Source organism: Aotus nancymaae, unplaced genomic scaffold, assembly GCF_030222135.1.
Source record: "Aotus nancymaae isolate 86718 unplaced genomic scaffold, 86718_ANA_hifiasm-v0.15.2.pri h1tg000019l, whole genome shotgun sequence".
Classification (NCBI taxonomy): domain Eukaryota; kingdom Metazoa; phylum Chordata; class Mammalia; order Primates; family Aotidae; genus Aotus; species Aotus nancymaae.
In genome coordinates, this window is record NW_026988431.1 from 16,491,913 (window position 1) to 16,519,688 (window position 27,776).

The 27,776-nt window shown below is 38.1% G+C and overlaps 1 protein-coding gene across 5 annotated transcripts in view; it reads left to right on the forward strand.

Annotated features, from left to right (window-relative positions):
• PLD1 (phospholipase D1) overlaps nucleotides 1–27,776 on the forward strand; it is a 206,898-nt gene that overhangs the window by 69,839 nt on the left and 109,283 nt on the right. For all 5 annotated transcript variants that reach the window (XM_064378643.1, XM_012466706.3, XM_012466705.3 and 2 more), the window contains exons 2-8: nucleotides 4,357–4,542; nucleotides 4,773–4,900; nucleotides 7,666–7,811; nucleotides 8,325–8,430; nucleotides 10,137–10,202; nucleotides 17,583–17,641; nucleotides 18,739–18,831. In XM_064378643.1, coding sequence (XP_064234713.1) covers nucleotides 4,383–4,542; nucleotides 4,773–4,900; nucleotides 7,666–7,811; nucleotides 8,325–8,430; nucleotides 10,137–10,202; nucleotides 17,583–17,641; nucleotides 18,739–18,831 — 758 coding nt within the window. In that variant the 5' untranslated portion in view covers nucleotides 4,357–4,382. The remainder of the gene's footprint in view (nucleotides 1–4,356; nucleotides 4,543–4,772; nucleotides 4,901–7,665; nucleotides 7,812–8,324; nucleotides 8,431–10,136; nucleotides 10,203–17,582; nucleotides 17,642–18,738; nucleotides 18,832–27,776) is intronic.

Below are 27,776 nucleotides of genomic sequence, written 5' to 3' on the forward strand. Positions count from 1 at the left end.
ACAGAGTGAATGTTGATTGTTGTTCTTTTAAAAATTGTTTTACTTTTTAGCCATGCATAGTGGCACATGCCTATAGTTCTAGTTACTCTGGAGGCTGAGGCAGGAGGATCACTTGAACTCAGGAGTTCGAGGCTGCATGGAGCCATGATCACACTGCTGTACTCCAGCCTGGGAAAGACAGCAAGACCCTGACTAAAAAAATATTGATTTTAAGAGTATATGAAGCAAAGTGTAAAAGTCTCCCAGTGCTCATTTTTTCCCACCCCCAGTCCCACCTCTGGATTGGTAAGTAGCTGGGCTTTGAAGTAAGATCAATCAAACTTGATCGCCAGCTTCATCACTTCCCAGCCGTGTGGCCCTGCCAAGTTTCCTACCTTCTTTAAGCTACTCATTAAAAATGCTGGTAACAAGGGGACCCAGCTCTTAAAGTTATTGTGAAGATTAAACGAGATCATGACATTAATCTCTTTGTACAGTACCTGGCATGTAGTACATATTTAGCAAATATTGGCTAGAGTTCATATTTATGTTAATATCAATAATTATAGTTAATAATTTTTTTTTGTATTTTGGCTAAGGCAATGTTTGTCTGTTATCTGAAAAGGAAAGTATTTGCTTCTCTTTGATGTTCTACTTCCCAATCTTGTTGAAAATTGAGAAAAGAAAATTCTCTGACTTCGTCACTGAATAGCTAGAGGTCATTAGATCTTCCCTGCCAAGATTTTCAGTTCTATAATTAAAAACCAGAAAACAACCCTTATTTACTTCCCAGATACAAATGCAAACAGAAATAAAACACAGCTGCCCTTATCTCTCCATAGGCACCATCTCTTCTTGGTACTGAAAGAGATAATGATCTTGCAGTTTAATTTTATAAGGAGGTAACAAAATCTATTACATTATCTCAAGTGTAAACACTGAAGCCCTTATCCCATTGCTGGCTAATATTGGCTGTGCCTGTGGCAGCTGCTCACCCCCTACTATAGATTATTTTATATGAAAGAAAACATTGACTGATAAATGAAGATTTGACAACATAGGAGCATAGATGATTTCACAGCTTGATAGTCAAGAATGAAACCAGCAATACAGTGGTTGGATGAAAACACAGAATGTCCATGGACACAAGTGAAGGTAGAGATGGACAAATCACTTGATTCATCTCCCATTATTAAATAGTAAAGTGTTTACAAAAGCATGAACAAATATGCAAGTGCTTCGGGTCCACTGAAGTTCCACATGATCTTATAAAACATTATAAACCATAAAAGTAAAAGGCTAAGAAGAAACTCAGGAAGCTGTTGAGATACATTGTTTTCATAATTGTAGGGACTGTGGGATTAGCTTGATCCCTTCCTAGGTGATTAAAGTAGAGGACATCTCTTGTCACAGGGCTTAAACTTCATATAAAAGATTAATTTACATTTATAGACATTCAAGCCCACAAAATAAAGTTAACAATTATGGACTTCTGTAACAAACTCTGTTAAGATTTTAGACAAATCAGACAAATCTGCTTTATAAACTCAGCACTGACACTAGTTGAGTGACCTTGGACAATTGCTTGACTAAATCTCTCAGAATAATCATACCTACCCTGTAAGGTCATTGTGAGTATTAACAAACCTAATTGTGCTAAAATTGTGCTTAGCATGTAATAAACACTTGACAAATGATAAGAAGTTTTTTTTGTTTGATGCCTCTTCAAGTTTTTCGTAAGTTAATATGCTTCTTTTTTCTCTATCTGAATTTGGATATTTATTTTAGCTTGATGCAGTGGCTCTGTAACATTGTGTAGATTACTGTAGTCTTTATTTTTCTTAAAATTAACAGGCATTTTTTAAGATTAGCACATAGTTCAAAAGGAAGGCTACTTGGAGCAGCCTTTGTTTTTCTTCATTATGTTAAGAAAGTTGGCAAAGTTAATAATAAGTCTGTTTAATCAATAAAAAAATCTGAAGTCTTTAAAAATTAACAAGCAGTAATGATATGATATAATTTCTTATCTGTATTTCCTTGTCTCTTTTTCTCTAAATTTTTCATTACCTTGTATTTTAAATAAAGTAAAAGCTGACGCATGGTTGGCATCGAATAAGTGTTTGTTGAATGAAAAGGAAAGGCCATACATATTTTAATTTTGACCAAAGGCAGTGGCTCCTCAATGGAGGCTGAATAGATCCTAATTAAATTACTCAGATTAGAAAACATTCTGCTACCTGCTTCTCTTACTCAAATGCAAAACTACTCTGACTAATTTCTTGGGATAGGAAAAGGGTTAAAGTAATTAAATTATAAGGGAGGCTGAACACTTTTATGGCATCTTTTATCTACAGTTAGGGTTTTAGTGTTAAAAGAACTCTAGAGATGGAATACTCAACCTCTTCAATTTATAGAGAGGAAACAGAGACCCTGGGAATCTAAATGGCTTCATCCTGTGGTAACTGACTTGCAGGAGTTTATTTCCAATTTTTCTCATTACGATCTGCTCTTAAATGGATTTGCCCCAAGGTACTTATTTATATTAACAGTTCCATCTATTCCAAGACAGTTACATATATAAAAAGAATAGATAGCAAGATTAAGATTATGGTTGAGAGTATCGGCTTTGGGGTTAGAGAAGCCTGAATTCCAATCCCTTCTTCACCACTTCCTAGTTGTGTGAACTTGGACGAATTGTTTAAAATATTGGTCAAGTTTCTTAGTCTTTCTTTGCCTCAGTTTCCTTATCTATAAAGAGGGGATGACAAACTCCTGTCGTGCTCAAAATAGAAATAATAAACCCTCACAGATTTATTATTAATGACAAATGAGATAATGTATATAAACAATTATCACCAGCCAGGTGCATTCTAAACAATTAGTAGCTATTAACTATTATAATATAAATTAGAAGAGGGAGGGAAAGTTGAAGGGAAGAGATAGTACTATACTTTGCTATAGTAGGCCACAAATTTGGCTCTAAGCTTTCTTACAGGCAACACAGAGAAAGAAACATGATTGATTACACAGTTTCAGGGAACTTAGATATATTAATTTTACATATCTGGCCAAACCAGAACTTCCCTCCTTCAATCCCATTTTTGAATTTCTAAACACGGTCTCTTTCTCGTAGACATAGCAGTATAGGTTGTAGAGACTCACTGAGTTATAATAAGGGCTGTGTAAGTTTGCCTGAGACTTTCTTAGCATTTCCCATATAGCCACTTAGCTTGTTGATAGCACCTGAAGGAAAGACCCAGCAAAGTGTCTTCCCATGGGTGAATTTCATTCTCAAGAAGCCCAAGACCTTGGAGGGGGCCACTGGTGAACTGAGGGTTATATGCCTCCTTTCCCTCACCCATATCAGGTGCTCCTTAATCACAGAGACCTGCCTTATTCACCTTCACATTTTCATTCATCTCATCTCACACTTGGTGGATGCTCAGCGTTTGTGATTTGCAGTTATACATGAACATGTGCTGAAGAGTTACTGGTGTGAGCGTCCTTCCATTTTAAGGCTTGGTTTTATTTCTACATCAGGCAAAACGGACGTTTCATCCAACTCTGATGACAGTGTGCAAAGCTTAAATCTCAATATTTTACATGAAAAATAATACCCATGTGAACTCTTCTGCCTGGCTACTGATGTGCGATGACTTGTGTTATTGAATGTCAGAATGAAATAGAACTAGTTTTCTTTAAAACAAACAAACAAAAAAACAAAAAAGGAGGGAAGTATATTCTAGCACCTTAGATATCTTTCAGAATAGGTATATTAACTAGTTTGCTTTCGAGACACATACGTCATTATACCTCATGTCAAGTCGTGGCCAAAATCTCATTTTTTTCTCGAAGAGGTAATATACACTTTGCTTTGGATATTACCTACAGAGAAAATGTAGAAAGGTTATGCTATCATAAAAACATTTCTAAATATGTATATTTCGATATGTGAAATACTCTAAATTTTCTTTAGGAAATAGAATTGCTTATTTTGCATGATATTCTTTCTTCAGCTGTATTTATTGCAGCAAATAATCTGTTTCTTTCTCTGAATCAGCTTTCCCAAACCAATCTCCCTTGAATTACTTAGCCAAGTTAATAAAGTTGGATGAGGGAAATGTTGCCATTCAATGTGGTGTTTCTTTTTTTTCTTTTCTTTTCTTGTTTACAATTGAGTACTCCATTTTACAAGTTAGGAATTCTTTAACTCTTAAACAGGAACATCAACTAGAGGGTTGTTTGGGATAACTGAGGCTCACACAGAGCAGGCCAACTTGTTTCCATATGCTGTATCTAAGTCTGGATTCAAATTGTGGAATAGCATTTTATTTTATCAAAATGGTAAGTCTTTATAACCCTTTTCTTCTTTCCTAGCCCCTTTGCTTTTACTCTGTCCAAACATGTCACTGGTAAACGAGCCACGGGTAAATACCTCTGCACTGCAGAAAATTGCTGCTGACATGAGTAATATTATAGAAAATCTGGACACTCGGGAACTCCATTTTGAGGGAGAGGAGGTAGAATATGACGTGTCTCCCAGCGATCCCAAGATACAGGAAGGTAAAGATGGATGATCTGAGGGGGAAGAAAAGAGTTTATCAGGGTTGGTCGGAAGAGCACAAATTTGCAATAACCAGCAAATGATTGATTTTCCTTGCAGATGTAACACTGGGCTCAGATCATTTTATAAGAGGCTTACTTGTTTTAACATGTGATTCTTAAAAGAATGCCTGTAAAAGGCAAGTTATGCTAATCATATATTGCAATAACTTTATTTACTTATTTTTTAGTGTCTATCCCCTTCTCTGCTATTTATAACACTCAAGGATTTAAGGAGCCTAATATACAGACGTATCTCTCCGGCTGTCCGATAAAAGCACGAGTTCTGGAAGTGGAACGCTTCACATCTACAACAAGGGTCAGAGTGATTTATGGACTCACCTTTTTTTTGTCAATATATGTGAATTAGTACATAGCCTTTCATTTTCCTTCCTCCTAGCTATGATGATGTTTGTAGGTTTTTGTTTATCTATCATTTCCAAATCATTGTCACCTGTCATGTTTTTGCCTCCTTCCCATTTAATCTCCATTCTTATATTCTTCTTCTTCTTTTTTAAGACAGAGCTCGTTTTTTAAAAAGGTATTAAGGCAAATTAACTTCAATAAATTGCAGAGTGCCTCTCTTAATCTTCTCTCCCCAGTTTTCTGTTTCATTTGGACTCTTGATGCATATTCATCCCACCTGGCACGGCAGGTATAAGTCTACAAAACGTTTAGCTTTCCTAATATTTATTTAGCTGAAAATGTTGGCGCTACCTGGCTTTTAAAGAAAAAAAGCCAGGATACTGGACTGGCCAGTGCCATTACCCCAAAGCACTGTTGAGAAAATTCTGCAGGCATACTCTGCCTCTCTGGTTCCTAGAAGACCATCCTTTAGTCCTCATTCCCGTGCTTTTTCATTGAACACTGAAAAGGCTTTGGAGTAAAATCTCTTCAACAATCAAAGTTACACCCTTTGAATGGACAAGAAGAAGCTGTTAGGGTAGCTACTTTTCTCTGTTCCTGCCTAGATTTTGCAGTTGTTAAGTCTCCAGGGGAGGAAAGTTGCTGCAGGGTGCTGACCTTTGTCCCTTCAGGCTAATCTCTAGCCATGGCAGAGTAAGGCTACCATTGCCTCCTGCCTCCAGGGAAGCATAAATTACTAACCAGCTGTCAGGCAGGCTTTGTCTTCCTTTCCTCCTTGTCTTTTGGAGGTGGCATGTTATTGCTCTCTGGGTGGTTTTGCCTGGTGCTGCTGTCCCGCTCCCTGTGCACGTACTGATGATGCCCAGCTCATAGTCACTCGCTGTCCCGCTCCTGGCGCACGTACTGACTCCTAGCTCACACTCGCTGTCCCGCTCCCTGCGCACGTACTGACGCCCAGCTCACACTCGTCATGCTCCCTGCACACGTACTGACGCCCAGCTCACACTCGCTGTCTTGCTCCCTGCACACGTACTGACTCCCAGCTTACACTCACTCACTGTCCCGCTCCCTGCGCACGTACTGACGCCCAGCTCACACTCGCTGTCCCGCTCCCTGCACATGTGTTGACTCCCAGCTCACACTCGCTGTCCGACTCCCTGCCCCACTCCCTGCACACGTACTGACGCCCAGCTCACACTCACTGTCCCGCTTCCTGCACACGTGTTGACTCCCAGCTCACACTCACTCGCTGTCCCGCTCCCTGTGCACGTACTGACGCCCAGCTCATACTCACTGTCCCGCTCCCTGCGCACGTACTGACGCCCAGCTCATACTCACTGTCCCGCTCCCTGCACACGTACTGACTCCCAGCTCATACTCACTGTCCCGCTCCCTGCGCACGTACTGACTCCCAGCTCATACTCACTCGCTGTCCCGCTCCCTGCACATGTACTGACTCCCAGCTCACACTCACTATCCCGCTTCCTGCACACGTACTGACTCCCAGCTCACACTCGCTGTCCCGCTCCCTGCACACGTACTGACTCCCAGCTCATACTCACTGTCCCGCTCCCTGCGCACGTACTGACTCCCAGCTCACACTCACTCGCTGTCCCGCTCCCTGCACATGTACTGACTCCCAGCTCACACTCACTATCCCGCTTCCTGCACACGTACTGACTCCCAGCTCACACTCGCTGTCCCGCTTCCTGCACACGTACTGACTCCCAGCTCACACTCACTTTGGCATCAGCCTCTGGTTTAGGCTTTCCCTGTGAGTTGGGTCCATGTCTCCTTGATACACAACTGAGCATAACTCACTCAGAAATGTCTCTAAGATGAGCTTTGTTTTCTTAATTCACCTGCCAGCTTTTAGATTGAAAGAGAATAATGTAGGAGTAAATGACAGACTCTAGAGCTAGACTGCATGGTTTAATTCATCTTTGCCTTGTGATCTTGAATGAGTGACTGAACCTCTCTGTTTCTGATTCTTCTTCTGAATAAGGGTTATAACACTGCTTACTTTGTAGGTTTGTTATGAAGATTTAGTAATAATAATACATATGTATTATATTGTATTATTATGTGTTATGAGATGTATTATCATGTATTATACAGAGTATACAAGTATTCTACACAGTACTGCAGTCACTTTCTCCACCCAGCCCTCCTTAACACTGGTGGTTCCTTGGGGTGGGTGGGTGGTATAGACCAGGCTGGATCTTGGATGTGTTTCACAAGAGGAGGAAAGAAGGCATGTCATACCATTTCTGAAGAACAAAAAAGAGCTAAGATGGAGCTCCTAGTATACAATACCTCTCACCCCTGCCAATTGCCTGGTTCACTGCTTATATTTGTGGACTGGACCCCTGAAGGCTAATTAGAACCTTCTCTCATCATCTCCTCCACCTAGTTCCTTGTTTCAGGTGTGTGCACATGGATGCACACACACATATGTTGGAGGAATAGCATTTGTAGGAATTCGTCTTATGTGTGATTGGAAGTTTGTCTTATGTAATTTATCAAGTGAACATTTAGAGAATATTATTTCTGTAAGTGGCTGCTTTTGAAAAATATTTACTTAAGTACTTACACAAAAGAAGTAGGCTGGACTTAAGTATACTTCCCTGTTACTTACTATTTAAATATTGTTCATTGAAAGCTTTTGGAATTTTTGTTGTTATCTAAAATATCAAACATTTTTATGTATCACTGTAGGTACCGAGTATTAATCTTTACACTATTGAATTAACACATGGGGAATTTAAATGGCAAGTTAAGAGGAAATTCAAGCACTTTCAAGAATTTCACAAAGAGCTGCTCAAGTTCAAAGCCTTTATCCGCATCCCCATTCCCACTAGAAGGTAACCATTTTGGAATTAATTATGCCAGTATACAAGTTGGATGGAAAGTGTATTTTGGCTGGGTGTGGTGGCTTACACCTGTAATCTCACCACTTTGGGAGGCTGAGGTGGGAAAATCACTTGAGTATGAGACTAGCCTGGGTAACATAGCAAGACCTCCTCTCTGCAAAAAATTTAAACATTTAGCTGGATGTGGTGGCACGTAGGGGTAGGTAGTAGTCCTCGCTACTTGGGAGGCTGTGACGGAAGGATTGCTTGAGCCAGAGATTAAAGCTGCAGTGAGCTATGATCACACCACTGCACTCCAGCCTGGGCAACAGAGCAAGACCCTATCTCTAAAATAAATAAATAAAAAGTGTATTTAATTCACAGTATAGGCTAACTAGTCTATTGTTGGTAGATATTTTCACTTAAATAGTCTCTTAAAAATATGACATCTCATGAAAGATACACTAAAGTCATAGTCAAAGACTAATTTAATAAGTATTTGCATTCTGGGTGTTTGTGTTTTAGACACACATTTAGGAGGCAAAATGTCCGAGAGGAGCCTCGAGAGATGCCCAGTTTGCCCCGTTCATCTGAAAACATGATGAGAGAAGAACAATTCCTTGGCAGAAGAGTAAGTTGCTTCACTATTCTATTGTTTTGAACATAATTTTGCAGTGCTGTAGAAACATAGCATCTGCCCAGGGGTGAAGTAGGTGTGACTGCAACTCCTCCCATCCACTCATCCATCACCCAGGCTGGTTTAGCTTTTCTGGAACTAGTTAGGCATTTCCTTCTTTCCCCAAGCCATACAGTGGTTGCATTTTCTCAGAAGAGGAAGAGTGTTCTTGGTTAGGACTTAACATTAGGAAGAAGCTGTGCTTCCTGCTAGAACGTCCTTGGGCTTGTTGTGAGTCAAAGATTGAACTCATTGTTGTGGGTTTTGAGATCTACTTTTTAAAATAATATATTTCCATATATGAGCTTCTGTGTTTGTAATAGCTCATCTTAAATATATGTAAAATCTCATTCCTAAACTATAGATGGAGCAGTCAGGGTCTGAGAAGAGTATGACGGAGTACAGACAGGCACATACTCCTGGACAGAAAACTCCAGAGGAGGGGCGCTTCTACCTGCCCTGCTTCCGAGACGGGGCGCTGCGGAGTGTGGATGATTAACTTTTTTCTTTTTTGTTTTTTACTAGAAAATGAACAAGTGTTTGTTAATTTCTGTCAGTTCTGTTTTGTAATCTGAAACATTTATGTTCCAGAGGGAATGTTTGATTTCTCCTTCGTAGTTGTCATCTTGTTTAAAATCTGTCTTTGTAAGTGTCTGGGCCAAATATTTTCCAAGATACCTAGAAGTATAAAAATAGATAGTTGGCTCATGCCTGTAATCCCAGCACTTTGGGAGGCCGAGGCGGGCGGATCCCGAGGTCAAGAGATCGAGACCATCTTGGCCAACATGGTGAAACCCGTCTCTACTAAAAATACAAAAATCAGCTGGGCGTGGTGGTGCACGCCTGTAGTCCCAGCTACTCGGGAGGCTGAGGCAGGAGAATTGCTTGAACCTGGGAGGGGGAGGTTGCAGTGAGCTGAGATCTCACCACTGCACTCCAGCCTGGTGCCTAGCGACAGAGCAAGACTCTGTCTCAAAAAAAAAAAAAAAAAAAGAAAAAAGAAAAAAGATAGTTTGGTTTACTGTGTGCACATGTATGAATTCAACTGAAAATGATGCTTAGTGATTCAATAAAACTTCTCTAGATTTTATATCATGGTCAATATGATTGACATATGTTGCCCCAGTGCCCCAAGCCTATATCCCTCTACTCCTCATCTCCCCCCACATATGGTTTAGCATATTTAAAATCAGTACATTCTACTAGAAAGTCTTTAACCTTTCCCCACTTTTTTTTTTCCTGAGAAGCTGTTTAAAAATTGTAGTGTATCTTTTATAATAAGTCCAGTGTTAGAATTGAAAAAGATGTAAGTTTTTGGTAATATCAACAAATGCTTTAAAAAAACTTACTATGAGCAAGTCCTGCTATATAATAGCTATGGAGGATTAAAAGAATATATAGTTCAGGGCTTGTCAGCAGTTTATAGAAGACCTAAGCATATGGAAAGTTTAAATAGCAACAAGATATTTAAATAATGATTCAAAAGAATTATGGAAATAAAACTTTGATGCTGACAGGATTCCTTGCCCCATGATTATATTAATAAATAATTGAATAACTTATAGAAGATGATAATGATGATCTCATCATTGTCACTACTATTTAATTTTTTAAAATAAGTATGACCATGTTAACACGTATCTAAAATATTTGCATTACAGAAACAACTGGAAGATTACTTGACAAAGATACTAAAAATGCCCCTGTATAAAAACTATCATGCCACAGTAAGTACCAGTCAGTGATTGAAGTTTGAAGTAATTTTCACTATAGTAAATTGTCAGCTAAATTTTGGATCATTTTATTAACACAAGTGATTATATCCACATTTACATTCGTCCTTGAATTAACATAAATTAAGTGAATACAAAGTTGATTGGACAGCAAGGATCCAGTTTACAATGGTGTCATGCTGTTTAAAAAATGTTGAATAGAACTTAATATGTCTTTAACAATAGATTTAAATGAGCTTGAAATGCTGCTGTAGGCTAGATTATCTAGAAATCAACCTTCTCAGGTTTCCAGGAAAGTGCCAAAAAGCATGTTTAGCTCCAAAGAATAAATGTTGAGTAGGAAGTGATGAAAACAGTTGAGGGGCGTTGAATGCCCAAGGAATTTGTGGTGCGGAGGGAGATGCCATCTGATTGGTTTCTGATGCCTGTTAAAGGCCTGTCTTTTCATGTGAAAGTGAGAAGCATGGGAAAAGCTAGGAAAGAAAAAACGCTTGAGGAATCCAAGTAAAGAGAGAAGAGGTGATGGGGCTTAGATGCAGCCACAGAGAGTAAGCTTGGGGTGTGCAGCTGGCAAGCAGGGTGGGAGTAGGTTTTCTAGTGTCAGCAGACAATTAGCTCTGCACCGTTAAAGGTGGGGTGTTTTTAAAGGTTTAGCCTTCAGTTATCCAGAGGTCTTGATAACTGAGAATGCCCTGGTTTATTATATGTATGTATACATTTGTATGAATTATGTGGTGATGGGGGTTGTATGCATCTATATTATATATGTGCAGAACTCAAGAGCTGGTGCAATTGTGATTTGGCTGCTAGTTGAGAGAATGGCATCACATAAACACATAAACAGAAAGAGGAAAGACCTTAGTATATTTTAGAGAAGATGCGAGAGCGCTTGGCTCTGTAAGTTTCTCATGACAGGAGTTGCCTTCCTGCTGCCTTGCAGCATACAGTCTGCAGTCTGGTCCAACTATACATCCAGCTTGTCCCCTTTACACACAGCTGACCTGAGTCTAGGTGGTCACCACTTACCTCCTGCAGCAGCTTGCACTGGGGCATTCAATGGACTTGAAGGAGCTTCAAGTCCTGGAGAGCTTAAAAAACCTGGAGAAGGATTTTCTCAGGAAGACAGGAATTTGGGTTCTACCAGAGGATCTCAAGAGAAGGATGATGGGAGGCAGGGGTTTCTTTTCTTCTAGGACTCAGGAACTTGTATTTTGAAATAACATAATAAATAAGGATACTACCACTATTGTTATTAAAAATGATATCTCCTGTCGTATTGTCTGAAATCAGACATGCTATTTTCTTTAATAGACAATGATTTAAATGTGTATGAGTATTCCTATGCAATAATTTTCCATTTCTTTTACTTTTCTGCCTGCCTGTGACTTTACTTTTACTATTTCTTTTGGCTTTATCCGTTCTTGGTGAGTTCATTCTTCTCTTTCCATGTACTTTTCTACATCTGGGATTCTACTATTGACTGAAGAATGTTTACATTTATAAAATGTTCATTTTAATTACTTTTCCAGTCATAAAAATATTTTCAAAGTTAAGCCATATTGTATTTAGAAATTCCAGAGTGACTTATAAACATTTCCTTTGGAAGGGAAAGCCTCCTTAGCAACTGACTGAACAGATTCTCTCTCTCATTTTTGATGGTTCCTGAGATTATTCTCTTCAAAGCTGAATTGTTCAATATGATTCAAGCATAGGATACAATTTCATTACATTAATTCTCTAACATTCTTTTTCTTTAAATGTAGTCTGGCCTAAAGACCAGATCTGTAGGCCTCTGCCTCATTTGTGAAATAAGATACGAATCCACGTGTTTCCTTCAATAATTGTGAGAAATACTAAAAAGTATCTGTTAAAAAAAATGCTTTACCATCTATCTGTAAAAGGCATATTAAAAGTTATTTTAGCATGCATATCATAAATTTATACTTTTATAATCAAACAAATCTATTTTAAGTTAATTCAGGTCCTAAAGCAGATGGAATCATGGATCATAGGTCAAGGGACTGAATAGGATATGATCTTAATCTCTATAGGGCCATCCAAATCTGTATTTGCAACAAGTGTGTTTAACAAATAGCTCAAGTGATTCTTATCATCAGGAGTTTGAGAACTAAACTAAAATGCTATGGTCAGCTTAGAAATGTCTTGGTAAAGTTATACCACTTTAAAAAGTGGAGATAGGGCTGGGCATGGTGGCTCACGCCTACAATCCCAGCATTTTGGGAGGCTGAGGCGGGCAGATGACCTGAGGTCAGGAGTTCAAGACCAGCCTGGAAAACAGGGTGAAACTCTCTGCTAAAAATACAAAAATTAGGCCGGACGTGGTGGCTCATGCCTGTAATCCCAGTACTTTGGGAGGTTAGTGTCAGCGGGTCATGAGGTCAAGACATTGAGACCATCCTGGCCAACATGGTGAAACCCCGTCTCTGCTAAAAATACAAAAATTAGCTGGGCGTGGTGGCGCACAGCAGTAGTCCCAGCTACTCAGGAGGCTGAGGCAGAAGAATTGCTTGAACCTGGGAGGCAGAGGTTGCAGTGAGCCAAGATCACGCCACTGCACTCCAGCCTGGTGACAAAGCAAGACTCTGTCTCAAAAAAAAAAAAAAAATTACAAAAATTAGCCTGGTGTGCTGGTAGGTGCCTGTAATCCTAGCTACTTGGGAGGCTGAGACAGAAGAATTGCTTGAACCTGGGAGATGGAGGTTGCAGTGAGCTACGATTGTGCCATTGCACTCCAGCCTGAGCCACAGAGCACGACTCTGTCTCAAAAAACAAAAACAAACAACAAAAAAAGATGGAGGTAGATTTATTATAAAGGTATTTGTATAATAGGATTTTCCTCAAAGGAATTTGGTTTTGGGTTCAAAGCACTGACTTTATTTTTCTTAAATGGCCTTTGAAATTAGACATGGGCAGTTCTTTTCTCTCACTTTTGTATAGTCGTTGGTTGAGTTTGTGCTCAGACCTTTTCTCTGTGAAGACATCCTCTGCTTTTAATTCTTTTTTTTTTCTTCTTGTGGTTCTGCAAAAGAGAGCTTCTTCTAGTGTTTTAGTGTCGTCATCATCAGAAAGTTAATTGGTGATTTGTTCAGTTTTCTTTGCTCATTTGTAAAATGGGGACAAACGTATTTCCCCTTTTCTCTAAGCATAAATACATTAAAAAATAGCAATATCCAAGTTTTGTAATAACATAACAAAAAAATCTCAAACTGGAATTCCTTTTGTATTCTGAAATTGCATTAGTGCTGGCTGTAGTAGAGAACTCACTAGCAAGGAATTTTAATTAGTAACTGGAAAATCCTTATCTTCCAGGGAATTAAAATAAGAGGAATAAGGAGAAATAAATGTACCTTTTTCATACTTGAGATTAAAATCTAGAAATGGAACAAATTGCACAATTTCCAAGAGAAGGGCCCTAAGCTGATAGGATCATATCTCTACCTTGAAGTAAATCATTTAACTCATGTGACTCAGATTCCTTATCCCCAAGAAGGTAATTAGTTTGATATCTTGAATAAAACATCCCACAGATCAATAATACTGTGTTCACCTCTTCCTGGTTTTGTAAAATGAACTTGAACTTGAGGGGAAGAGTAGGTGAAGAATAAACATGGACACAGTGTTTTTATTCCCACAGGGAAAAGCTGTACTAGTTGAACAGCTGCGTCTTCAAATTAAGGGAAGTGTTTTCTTTCTTACGATTGAGTCTTCGCGTTGAGAAGGACTTTAGGCCTTTGTCCACCCTCCCAGTTTCTTTCATAGATTAGGCGTCTTCTTTGTTCCCTGCCTTTCCTGGAGTACCAGAGTCTACAAGGACATTGCCCAACTCAATGCTTTTACCTTCCTTATATCTGATAATTTTTCACCTGGCCATTTGCTTGAGTTTTTGCTACCTGGGAAATAAAAGGAGTCTCTGAAAGTCAGTCATCTCTTACTATACAAAAATGAGTGGTAGGGACAGTGTGTACGTGATTGCCAAGTAATTTTCAGGCTTTTTTGTTAACCATAGGGTTTGTTGCTTGTCTTTTGGCATGGAAATATTTTTGCTTCTCTGTTTCTCTAATTTTTTACGTATCCAATTGGTAGATCATGTTGGAATTTTTTAATTGAGATCACTTTCCATCTAGTGTCAGGAGCATTATTTCATTGCACATTTTACAAATTTCTTTGCCAAAAAATGAAGACAAAAAGGCATTGATTATATGTTACTCAAAAGATCAATGGAATAAGCCTTGTGAAATATTGTTAGGCTAAATTGATCTTTAGATTCTTATTCCTGGGAGTCACCTGCCCAAATGGAGGGTGGAATTCTTATCACTGAAGACGTACTAAGAAGTTTGGAGAACATCATCTTTGTTAAATTTCAATTTTTATGAGTTAGGTTTGCCTCTCAGTTGACCTTGACACATTTACTTTCAATTTGATAACTCTGTATTAGAAAAATGTTTATTTCCGAGTGTATTTTTTTTCTGTATGATAGGGCAGGTTCCTTCTCGAAACCTCTCTCCAGTCAAACTTTACTAAGCTATTAGGATAAATTAAATTTCATATTATTAATGTGTAACTTTTAATTTTCTACATTATTTTGTGCTTTTCTACTTAGATGAGTCTTTACACTTAGCAATTTTGTTACGATATTCCAAAAGTTATGATTTCTGAATGATTTCAGAGAATATTTCTGTCGTCAACTATATGATAATAACAGCTATATAAATAAGAAAATATCCAGGCATGAGATGAGTGGCTCCCTTGATTTTTGTTTTCATTTCATATTCTTCCCTTAGGCTGTTCTGTGACTTTGCATAAGTTAGTTACGCCCCTGTAGTAGAGTATATTCTTCAAATGTAAGCTAGGACTGGCATTATATGTCTCTCTCTAGAGATAAAAGGAAAAGTTAGGACTTTGAAATATTGTGGATTTTATGACTGACAATCTGTATGTCATTTCTAATAACCCATGGGTTACTACATTTTCTAATTAAGCGTTTTCACAAACCAGATAAAAATGCATGATACTGAGTGAATTACTTGTTTATATGACACAAAATTTAAAGACCTTGAGGGTTTTTTTGTTTGGTTTGTTTTTTCCTTTTTTTTTTTTTTATTTGAGACAGTCTCCCTCTGTCACCCAGGCTGGTGTGCAGGGGTGCAGGCTCCACTCACTGCAGCCTCTGCCTCTGGGGTTCAAGTGATTCTCCCGCCTCAGCCTCCTGAGTAGCAGGGATTACAGGCATACACCACTCCGCCTGGCTATTTTTTGCATTTTTAGTAGAGATGGGGTTTTGCCATGTTGGCCAATCTGCTCTTGAACTCTTAACCTCAAGTGATCTACCCATATCGGCCTTGCAAAATGCTGGGATTACAGGTATGAGCCACCATGCCTGGCTGAGACCTTGACTTTTTACATTCTCAATTTAAAAAATGCTATATGAAGATGTGTTTGACTTAGGATTTTAAAAAGATATTTAAGTCCTTTTGGATTTTAAAGACCTATTTTCTGCAAATAACCCTAAGAAAAGAGAAAAATGCATGCATTTAAATGAACCTTACAAGGATAGACAGCTTTGAGATATTTATAATTTTTTTTACAAGAGTAGTGTTAGATACATCTAGTCACATATAAAACTTTCATGGAAAACTTTTGTTATGTTTTGTTAATCCCATTGACAAACCTAGACCAAATATCCCTGCGTCTGTGATGTCACATCAACTAGGAAGTGGTTGCCCTCTACTACTCTAGACCTCGGTAACTACTTTCACATGTATCTAGTGTGGTTCATCTTATAGAACTTTGTTGAGGGGAGTGTTTTCCATGTCTGGTCTCTCATCTGCTTTCTAATGCTGGGAGAGTATCTTTTTAGTCTTTGTTTTTCTATCAAAGTTGTTATTGACATAGTCTAAGGATCTGAACTTATTGTTGGTCACTTTTTTAAAAAATCTGCAAATCTGCATATGCTAAACACTACATAATGTTGATTTGGTTTTTTTCCCCTTTATGCCTCCACATTTACATCTAGCTCTTACCTACCAAGAATCTGCAAGGAACTCAATTTGAGTAAGATAAATGTTGAATGACTTTTTGCTTTTGCAGCTTAGTTTTGAGGACGCTGACTTTGGTCTGACTTCATAGTGAGTTAATCATACTGAGTTAATCCCTTCCTGACTATGTGATCTTGGACAACTTACTTGACTTCTCTAAAACAGAGGCTGGCAAACTAGGGCTTATGAACCAAATCCAGCCCATTGCCCATTGCCTGTTTTTGTATGTTCTGTGAACTAAGAATAGTTTTTATATTTTTAAGTGGTTGAAAAAAATCAAAAGAAGAGTACTATTTTGTGACACATAAAAAATAGATTATCTTGGTATTTTACATTCATAAATAAGGTTTTATTGGAACACAGCCACAGTCATTCATTTATGTGTGTGCCTATGGCTATTTCCATTCTACAACAGCAGAGCTAAGTAGTTGCAAAAGGGAATGTATGCCTACAAAGCCCAAAATATTTACTCTCTGGCTCTTTGCAGAACATTTTTGCTTAACCCAACTATAAACCTCAGCTTCCTCTTCTGTACAATGGGAAAAATAGCACCTGCTTCAAAGGGGTTTGAGATAATGCATGAAAAATGGTTAGTATGATACCAACACATAGTTAGCACTCAGTAAATATAGCTGCAGTTGTTGTTATAATATTTACAGTTTTCAGCCTTCTAATACGGTGAAGATGGGCCTAAAATTCTCTTCAACTCCTTAAAAATAATTCTTTTAGTTATGCCTGATGTTCAAAGCCCTTTTCACTCTCTTTTCAGCCTACATTGCTGTTTAATTTTTCATTCTTTTCCTTCATCTTATTCGCTGTAGCCCAACTGTACATCCTATAACCTTCTTAGAACTTCTGTTCTAGCCCCCCATTCATCTCTCATTTCTATGTGCCCAAAAATCCAGTCCATCTTCCAGATCCTGCACAGATATCATTCCCTTCTCACATTCTTATATTGTTTGAGTGTATACTGTGCCACACAATCCCCACCCCATACAACAAAAACAAACATAAAAGAATACTGGGAATAAACTCTCTCTCTCTCTCTCTCTCTCTCTCCAAGCTTTGATTATTTTATCTCTACATCTTAGGGCACACATCACTCTTTTGAGATTTAGAAGGTCGAGTAGGGTGCGTCTTAATAATTTATATACTTCTAATCTGCACTCTTTCAGGGCAATGCCATTATTATTGATCTGTATAGTCTGTAGAGTACATCAAACAGTATTTACACACAGCTATACCTAATACATGTTTTGTAATGCATACATTTGAATTTCTTTGCTTGCTGAAGATGGATTTTTTTGCCTCTTTTCAGACAGAGTTTCTTGATATAAGCCAGCTATCTTTCATCCACGATTTGGGACCAAAGGGCATGTAAGTTCCAATGAACATTGAAAGAGAAGTATGGAAAGTTGATATGCATTAACACTTAACGTAGCAGCATGCCGTGGTGATGGAGTCCTCCTGGCTTTACTGCTAGCTTCTCTTCTCACCAGTAGAGTTAGAGCAACTGATGGAATCTATTCATATGAGTCAGAGCGTCTCCTGCGATAAACAATGGTAGCAACGGCTCCACTGTCTTTGTCGTGTGCTTACAGCACAGATTCTTTCTAACCCAACAGTGGAAGTGTTCAATACCTATAGCAAGTATGATGTGTAGAGCAACACATTAAAAATCAAATATATAAGATCTCCTTTTATAATCCCTTGTAAAGTTAAATGTTTACTACTCATTTTGATGTTTATTTAAAAATAATGCTATATAAAATATATGTTGTATAACCAGATGGAAATTTGTGATCATTTTCCTTCACAGTATTAAAGCTTGAAAACATAAAGAGCTTAACTTTCAAGTTCTAGTTAAGAGCATTGTTAGTAGTTGTTTCAAAAAATTTTTTTTGTTTTGCTTTTGTTATTGCTTTTTCTTGTCATATTTTTCAAAATTAAGATATTACTGTTTTCAAAACTAGTAGCTGTGTTCTGCTTCCTTTGGCATGGCTCAACTAGCTCAACTAGTTTTCTAGAACTATGTGTGAAGAGACACAGAAATGGCCTGCCATCTGTGGGTGAGACGCACCATGGTCTCAACAGCGGTGTAACCACCCCTATGTAGGCATGTGGAAATGCATGGGGTCTCTCTTAGTTTGTCACAGTGTCACAATGTTGAGGAGGGAACACTCAACATGTAGAGCCAGGAGACAGGATGCTTAAGGTCCTATGTAGTGCACAACAGAATCACGCCACCCCGAATGCTGAAGGGGCTATATCTCATGACTGTGTTTCAAGGTTAGACTCTAGAGTACCCAGCCTAACAATTAGAGCACTGAGCTAGTTGAGAATGAGGAGGAGAGAGTAGGGAGGAAAGTCATGTGAGAATGAGATGGTTTATTTAGTCCCATGTTGGGAGGCTGTAAAAGCTAAGTGAGAGTGTAAAATTTGAAGGTGATGAGTTAATTTTATGTCTCTTTCAGAGAAGGTATGATAATGAAAAGATCTGGAGGACACAGAATACCAGGTTTGAATTGCTGTGGCCAGGGAAGAGCCTGCTACCGATGGTCAAAAAGGTAGGAAGTGAGTTTTGTGTGCTAGTTTGTTTTAATACACTGGGTATTTGGGCTAGTTTTACATACCAGTTTAAAATTATAAGTCCTTAAAAGCCATGGCAGAACAAACTTTTAATTATATTTTAAAATCCAAGTTCCAGCATTCATTTCAATATTATACCCAAAGCTGATCTTGTAGCTAAAGCGTACAAATTACATACGTGAAAACCCAAGGACACAGAATCCAATTGGGCTGCCAGATTGGCCAGCCAAAGAAGATGTAAAAATGGCCAATAAGTATATGAAAAGATGCTCAACATTACTAGCCATTAGGGAAATGTCAATCAAATCCACAATGAGATACTCTTTCACACCTGTGAGGATGGCTATAATCAAAGAGATGGACAAAAACAAATGGTGGTGAGAATGTAGAGAAACTAGAATATTTTCTGTAGAGAAACTTCAGATATTGCTAATGGAGATGTAAAATGCTGCAGCCACTTTGGAAAACACTCTGGCAGCTCTTTAAACCGTTAAACATAGAGTTACCACATGTCCCAGCAATACCAGGGATTCACCCAGGAGAATTGAAAAACATATGTCTACACCAAAACTTTTTCATAGCAGTATTATTGATAATAGCGTTACAAGTGGAAACAACTCAACTGTTCATTAATTGATGAATGGATAAACAAAATGTGGTATTCCCATACAGTGGAATATTAACCAGCCATGGAAGGAATAAATCACATCAAGTTAAAAAGCTTCTGCACAGCAAAGGAAACAATCAACAAAGTGAAGAGATAAACCACAGAATGGGAGAAAATACTTACAAACTATCCATCTCACAAGGGATTAATAACCAGAATGTATAAGGAGCTCTACTAACTCTATAGGAAAAAAAAGTAATAATTTGATTTAAAAATGGGCAAAAGATCTGAATATATATTTCTTGAAAGAAGACATACAAATGGCAAACTGGTGTATGAAAATGTGTTCAATATCACTGATTGTCAGAGAAATGCAAACGAAAACTACAATGAGATGTCATCTCACACGAGTTAAAATGGCTTTTATCTAAAAGACAGGCAATAACAAATGCTGGTGAGGATGTGGAGAAAAGAAAGTCCTCATACACTATTGATGGGAATGTAAATTAGTACAATGACTATGGAGAACAGTTTGGAGGTTTCTCAAAAAACTCAAAATTGAGTTACCATATGATCTAGCAAATCCACTCCTAGGTATATACCCAAAAGAAGGAAATCAGTATGTCAAAGATATATCTGCACTTCCATCTTTATTGCAGCACTATTCACAATAGTCAAGATTTGGAAGCAATCCAGGTGTTCAACAGATGAATGGATAAAGAAAATATGGTACATATACACGATGGAGTACCATCCAGCCATATAAAAGAATGAGATCCTGTCATTTGCTACAACATGGATGGATCTAGAGGTCATTATGTTAAGTGAAATAAGCCAGGCACAGAAAGACAATCTTAGCATGTTCTCAGTTACTTGTAGAAGTTAAAAATTAAAACAGTTGAACTCATGGAGATTTTTCAGAGGCTGGGAAAGGCAGTGTGGGGGTGGGTAGTGGGGATGGTTAATGAATACAAACAAACAGGATAATTAGGATCTAGTATTTGATAGCACAACAGGTGACTATAGCCAATCATAATTTAATTGTACATTTTAAAATAACTAAAAGAGTGTAATTGAATTGTTTGTAGCATAAAGGATAATGCTTGAGGTGATGGATACCCTGTTTATCCTGATGTGATTATTACATATTGTTAGCTTGTATCAAAATATCTCATATACCCCATAAATATATAAGCCTATTATGTACCCACAAAAATTAAAAATAATTTTTTTTAAAAAAAGAAAGGAATGAAGACTACTGATGGTCATGGAGTTTCTTTATGGGGTGATGGAAATATTCTGAAATTAGATAGTAGTGATGGTTGCACAACTTTGTGAATATGCTAAAAACCATTGCATTGTATTAAGAGGTAAGTTTTATGATATGTGAATTATATCTGAATTCAAATAAAAAAATTAAATGAAAAAGGATATGAAGTTCTGATACATGCTACAATCTGGATGAACCTTGAAAACATGATAAATGAAAAAAATCTAGATACAAAAAGGCACATATTATATGATTCCTATTTATATGAAATGTTCAGAATAGACAAATCTGTAGAGACAGAAGTAGATAAAGTGTTTCCAGGGAATGGGGAGGAGGTTGCTTTCTACTAATTTGGTACTGGTATGGGCTTGTTTTTGGGACAATGAAAATATTTTGGAATTAGATAGTGGTGATGGTTATGCAACTTTGTGAATATGCTAAAAACCAAACTGAACTATACATTAAAAAAACTTAAGTAAAATTGTGCAGACTTCAGGGAAGATAATTTTAGACTTATATTCGTGAAAAATATTTATCATGGTAGGTGTAATATAGACAGACAACTTTATTTTATATCTTATGTCTTACCAACTAAAAACTCCTTGGGGATATAAAACAATATCATATGATTCTTGTCTGTATCCCCCAAGTTTTACACATAATAGGCAATAACTGTTTGTTGCAATAGCAGTGTACTGGGATTTTGAAAAACTAGTAAAACACTTAAAAATCAGTTATAAATATTTTATATCTATATATAATATTTTCCCCAAATTGAAAATGATAAATGTATTTATGTGTAAATGTTGAATTGAGCTATGTGTATATTTAAAATATATAAAACTAATACTGGCATCTACCTTTGCACATATCAATTTAAGATATACTACCAATGAAAAATACCATTAAGTTGGGCCTTTACTTTCTGGGCTTTGAAAGGACAGAATAAATTACAAGGCTGAGATGGGCGGATCACCTGAGGTCAGGAGTTCAAGACCAACCTGCCAACATGGTGAAACCTTGTCTCTAAAAAAAAAAAAAAAGAAATACAATTAGCTGGATGTGGTGGCCACATGCCTGTAATTCCAGCTGCTTGGGATGCTGAGGCAGGAGAATCGCTTGAACCCAGGAGGCGGAGGATGCAGTGAGCCGAGATCCTGCCATTGCACTCCAGCTTGGGCAACAAGAGTGAAACTCCATTTCAAAAAAAAAAAAAAAGAAAGAAAAAAAAGAAAAAGGAAGAAAGATCAGAAGATTAAAATTAAAAACACTGGAAATTTTTGTTATGGAAAACAATTTTACTAAAATAAGAAGGGAAATGATATACTAGAAAAAGTATTTGCTTTCAAATATACTTCTCTAACTTCTAGAAACTTGGGGATTCCTCTGATCACTCCTCCCTAGTCATTTACTTTGCCCAAATCAGCTGCTACATGCCAACCACAGTTTTCAGACTGTAACCTTAAGCATTCGTGGTTTTTTGACCAGAGATTCTCTAGGCCGTCAGAACCCACCTGTGTGCACAGCAGACTAGGAAGTATCAACAGCTGCCCAGAGCAGCCATCAGCCAAGAACTCATCAGAGTCCAGCCTCCTCCCTCTGCCTCAGTTGGGATGATTCTGCAGTATTTTCTACGGTCTCCCAAAACTCCCCAGCTGGCTTACAGCACAGTTGCCCACAATAAAATGCATGAAGATACACTCTCTGTGGCTTCCTTCCTTGCTCTTTCTTTCTGTCCTTCCCTAATGGTGCTTCTTGGCACCGCCTCCTTAACATACATACATCTTTATCTCGTAGTTTACTTCTGGGACAACCCAACAGAAGGCATCTACTGAAGGAATGGAAGCCATGGTCTGGATTATTCAGTCATTTATCGAGTGCCTAATGTATGTCAGATTGCAGCATACTGTTGTGAAAACAGTAGTGAAGAAGATGAAGTCTCTGCCCTCATGGAGTTCTATTAGAGGGGAAATGCAGGCACGAAGCCAGCAACTAATGTAAATGACATAAATTCAGGTAGCGATGAGAGCTTTAAAGTGGAAAAATGGTTTGTGAGGGATTTGGAGATTGGAGAGAATGACTTTAGCTCTGGGAGTCAAGGGAAGGCTCCTTGAAAAACTGACTTTTGGATTTAAACCTTATGAGAAGTAGCAGCTAGGAAAAATGAGGGAAAGACTTTTTTACTTAAAAGAAATATGCCCCCTTGTAAGGTCTGTTCTCGCCGAGGATAAAACGAAGAAACTGAGGCCAGCACGAAAAAATCCAATGTGAAGGAATTTATTCAGGCTCCCAGTCGAGGTTCTGCGGTCCGACAGTAGGGGCCAGAGAAGTTGCACAGACTCCTCTCAGACGTGGGGTTTTATAGGGAGTGAAACAGCTCGATTGGTTGTGGGAGAGCAGGACTGCTATTGGGTAAGTTAGAAGCCTTGACCTAGGACTTGGCTTGTTGTTGGTTGGAATTACTCGGCTGCTATTGGTTGTTAAGACTTGGCTGCTATTGGTCAATAGGGCTTGACCACTATTGGTTAATAAGAAGCTATGGTTACAGCACCTTGTTTGCATACTGGGCTCTTCAAGGAAAGGTCAGGCTGTGTAAGCATGGGAGAAGGGAACATGCCCGAGCATGTCTGAGCTTGCCCGAGCTTTTCCGGGCTTTTTCAAGCTTTTGAAAAGGGGGGTGGGGTCTGCGTCCATGCTCCCGGCGAGGCAACCGGCCTTACACCCCTCTTTTTAAACTTTGGATTAAATCATAAGTCAACCAGGACAATCTAAAAAGATATGATCCTCCCTGGAATGAAATGTATGCTCACTGTAAATTGTGTAAATTTTTCTGTGAAGATTAGAGCCCTGGTTCCATATTAATAATAAGTATTTCCTGAGTCACATTTTTGTGATTTAAAATACCAGAAATCATATATAAATGATAAAGCGTAGTTGACAAAATTAGTTTAGAAAGTTTCTCACAGTTGAAGACTCTTTTTTTTTTTTTTTTGAGACAGGATCTCACTTTGTCACCAAGGCTGGAGTGCAGTGGTATGATCTTGGCTCACTGCAGCCTCAACCTCCTGAGCTCAAGCAATTCTCCCACCTCAGCCCCCCATGTGACAGGGATACAGGTGCACACCACCACACCTGGCTAATTTTTGTATGTTTTGTAAAGATGGGGTTTTGCCGTGTTGCCCAGGCTGGTCTTGAACTCCTGAGCTCAAGCGATCTGCCCACCTCGGCCTTCCAAAGTGCTGGGATTACAGGTGGGAGCCACAGCACCTGGCCAAGAAGACTATTTTATTAATGTCTAAATGACACTTACTTTTAAAGGGGACACTCCTTCATAACTTTTTTCATTTGTACCCATAAAAATACATTCTTATCACTTTTTAATTTATGCTATGTTGACAAATTGAAGGAAGGCAAACAAGGAAATTAAACTTTCAATCAGATCTCATAATGACCTTACCTCAGAGTTGAGTTTAAAAACAAAGACAAACAGAGAAGATGTTTTACATTTCCTACAATGTAAAACATCTGCTTAAACAGCACATTTATTGAGCAACTTCTCTGCACTTGGTAGTAAGGTAAGTTTCTTATTTCAAATAATGTGTTAAGAAAAAGAGATGTATAGATGTTAAGAAATAAATTTAGCATTTATTAGGTGGTACAAAAGTAATTGTGGTTTTTGCCATTACTTTTGATTTCTTAGCACTTTCTTAATGTTTAGTGAACTATGAGCTGTACCAATAATTAAAATTTTTAGACAGTGATAGTGTCTAAATAGTTTTATTTACTCTCTGGAATCCATTCATGCAACCGTTCTTTAGGGGAGATGGTGGCCTTGCCTGAAGGCTTGCTCTGGGCTGCTAGAAGATAATTCTAGGCATTGGGCGGATAGTGGTAGACATGACAGCCACATTCCCTGTTCCCAGGAATCTTACACTGTACTGTAGGAGACAGATATAAGCAAGCAGAAAAATACTTCCAGCTGTACTGCAAAGAAGCTAAAGCAGGGCAACATGATGCAGTAGAGGGTTGAGGCAGGGATGGTGAAGAATAGCTTTTTTTGAATCCAGTAGCCCGCTTGTAGAAGGATTTTTAAGGAGAGGTTTGATTGACAAGAAGAGATCATCCACGGGAATGTCTAGAAGAAACAGTTTTTAGGCAGAGGTAGAGCAACGATAGAGCCCAAAGAAGACTGGCAAGTCTAAAGAAATTAGAGACAACAGTAGGAGATGAGGCTGAGAAGGGGAGAGCTGGCATAAGTGGGCTTATCTGCATTTTAATGCTATGACAAGTAGTAACACAGGCAGGAGGTGTCTTTTTAAAACAGATCATAATCTCACATGGTTTAGAACAAGATTAGTTATAATAGTTCACATGTATTGGGGGCAGGCACTGTGCTAAGCATGCTCATGAGTCATTTCAGTTAATCCTTCATGAATACTTAGGAACCAGATGTCGTTGTTAGGTCCTCATGTTACAGATTTTGACATCATGTTCAGTCACTGAAGTTTGCACAAGCAGTGAGTAGCAGGTGGAATTGGAGCCCATGGAGGCTGACTTCAGGGCAGGCACTTGATCCCTGTGCAGATGGTGCTGACTCCCAGAAGTCTGGTTGATCAAGCCTTTCTTGATGTATATATTCCGGAGAAAGAAAAAAAATCTTGTTGAGGAGTGTCGCATCTATGTTAATAAAGGATATTTGCCTGAGGTCTTCTCTTTTTGTTGTGTCTCTGTCAGGTTTTGGTGTCAGGATGATGCTGGCCTATGGAATGAGTTGGGTAGGAGTTCTTCCTCCTCACTTGTTTGGAATAGTTTCAGGAGGAATGGTACTAGCTCCTCTTTGTACATCTGGTAGAATTTGGCTGTGAATCTGCCTCGTTCTGGGCTTTTTGTTTTTGTTTTTGTATTTTGATTGGTAGGCTATTTATTACTGATTTTAATTCAGAGCTGATTATTGGTCCACTCAAGGATTCAGTTTCTTCCTGGTTCAGTCTTGGAGGGATGTATGTGTCCAAGAATTTATCTGTTTCTTGTAGATTTTCTAGTTTCTGTGCATAGTTGTTCACAGTAGTCTCTGACAGTTATTTGTATTTCTGTGGGATCAATAGTAATGTCCTCTTTGTCATTTCTAATTGTGTTTATTTGGATCTTCTCTCTTTTCTTCTTTATTATTCTGGTTTTCGTCTATCTTACTAATTTTTTTTTGTTGATCCTTTGTATGATTTTTCATGTCTCAATCTCCTTCAAACCACAATCCAACAACATATCAAAAAGCTAAACCACCACAATCAAGTAGGCTTTATCCCTGGGATGCAAAGTTGGTTCAACATATGCAAATTGATAAATGTGATTCATCACATAAATAGAACTAAAGATAAAAATGACATGATAATCTCAATAGATGCAGGAAAGGCTTTTGATAAAATTCAACATCCCTTCATTTTAACAATCCTCAATAAACTACACATTGAAGGAACATACTTCAAAATAATAAGAGCTATCTGTGACAAACCCATAGCCAACATCATAGTGAATGGACGAGAGCTGGAAGCATTCCCTTGAAAACTGGCCCAAGAAAAGGATGCCCTCTGTCACCACTCATATTTAACATAGTATTGAAAGTCCTGGTCAGAGCGATGAGGCAAAAGGAAGAAATAAAAGGTATCCACATAGGAAAACGGGAAGTCAAACTATTCTTGTTTGCAGATGACATGATTCTATATCTAGGAAACCCCATAGTCTTTGCCCAAAAGCTCCTTGAGCTGATAAACAACTTCAGCAATGTTTCAGGATACAAAGTCAATGTACAGAAATCACTAGCATTCCTATACACCAACAACAATCAAGCCAATTGTGAATGGGATTGCCTTCCAAACAAACCAGGAAGGCAACCCCATTCACAAATGCCACAAAAAGAAAAAAATACTTAGGAATACAGCTAACCAGGGAGGTGAAAGATCTCTATAATGAGAATTACAAAACACTGCTCAAAGAAATCAGAATTGACACAAACAAATTGAAAAATATTCCATGTTCATGGATAGGAAGAAATAATATTATTAAAATGGCCATACTGCCCAAAACGATCTACAGATTCAATGCTATTCCTCTCAAACTACCAATAACATTCTTCACAAAACTAGGAAAACTATTTTAAAATACATATGGAACCAACAAAGAGCCTGAATAGCCAAGGCAATGCTAAGCATAAAGAACAAAGCCGGAGGCATCATGTTACCTGACTTCAAACTATTCTACAAAAAATAAAAAATACAGTATGGTACTGGTATGAAAACAGACACATACACCAGTGAAACAGAATAGAGAGCCCAGAAATAATACTGCACACCTACAACCATCTGATCTTCAATGAAACTGAAAAAAGCAATGGGAAAAGGACTTACTATTTCATAAATGGTGCTGGGATAACTGGCTAGCCATATGCAGAAGATTGAAACTGGACCCCTTCCTTAGACTATATATAAAATTCAACTCAAGTTATATTAGAAACTTTAATGTGAAACCTAAAACTATAAAAACCGTGGAAGACAACCTAGGAAATACCATTCTGGACATAAGGACTGGCAAAGATTTCATGATGAAGACAGCACAAGTAATTTCAACAAAAGCAAAAATTGACAAACGACCTAATTAAACTAAAGAGCTTCTGCACAGCAAAAGAAAATATCAACAGAGTAAACAGACAACCTACAGAATGGGAGAAAATATTTGCAAACTATGCTTCTGACAAAGGTCTAATAGCCAGTATCTATAAGGAATTTAAACAAATTTACAAGCAAAAAACAAACAATTCTATTAAAAATTGGGCAAAGGACATGAACAAACATTTTTCAAAAGAAGACATAGAAACATTTGAAAAAATGCTTACCATCACTGATCATTAGAGAAATGCAGATCAAAACCACAATGAGATATCATCTCACACCAGTCAGAATGGCTACTAAAAAAAAACAAAAAAACAACAAACAGATGCTGACGAGGTTGCAGAGAAAAGGAAACACTTATATGCTGCTGATTGGAACATAAAT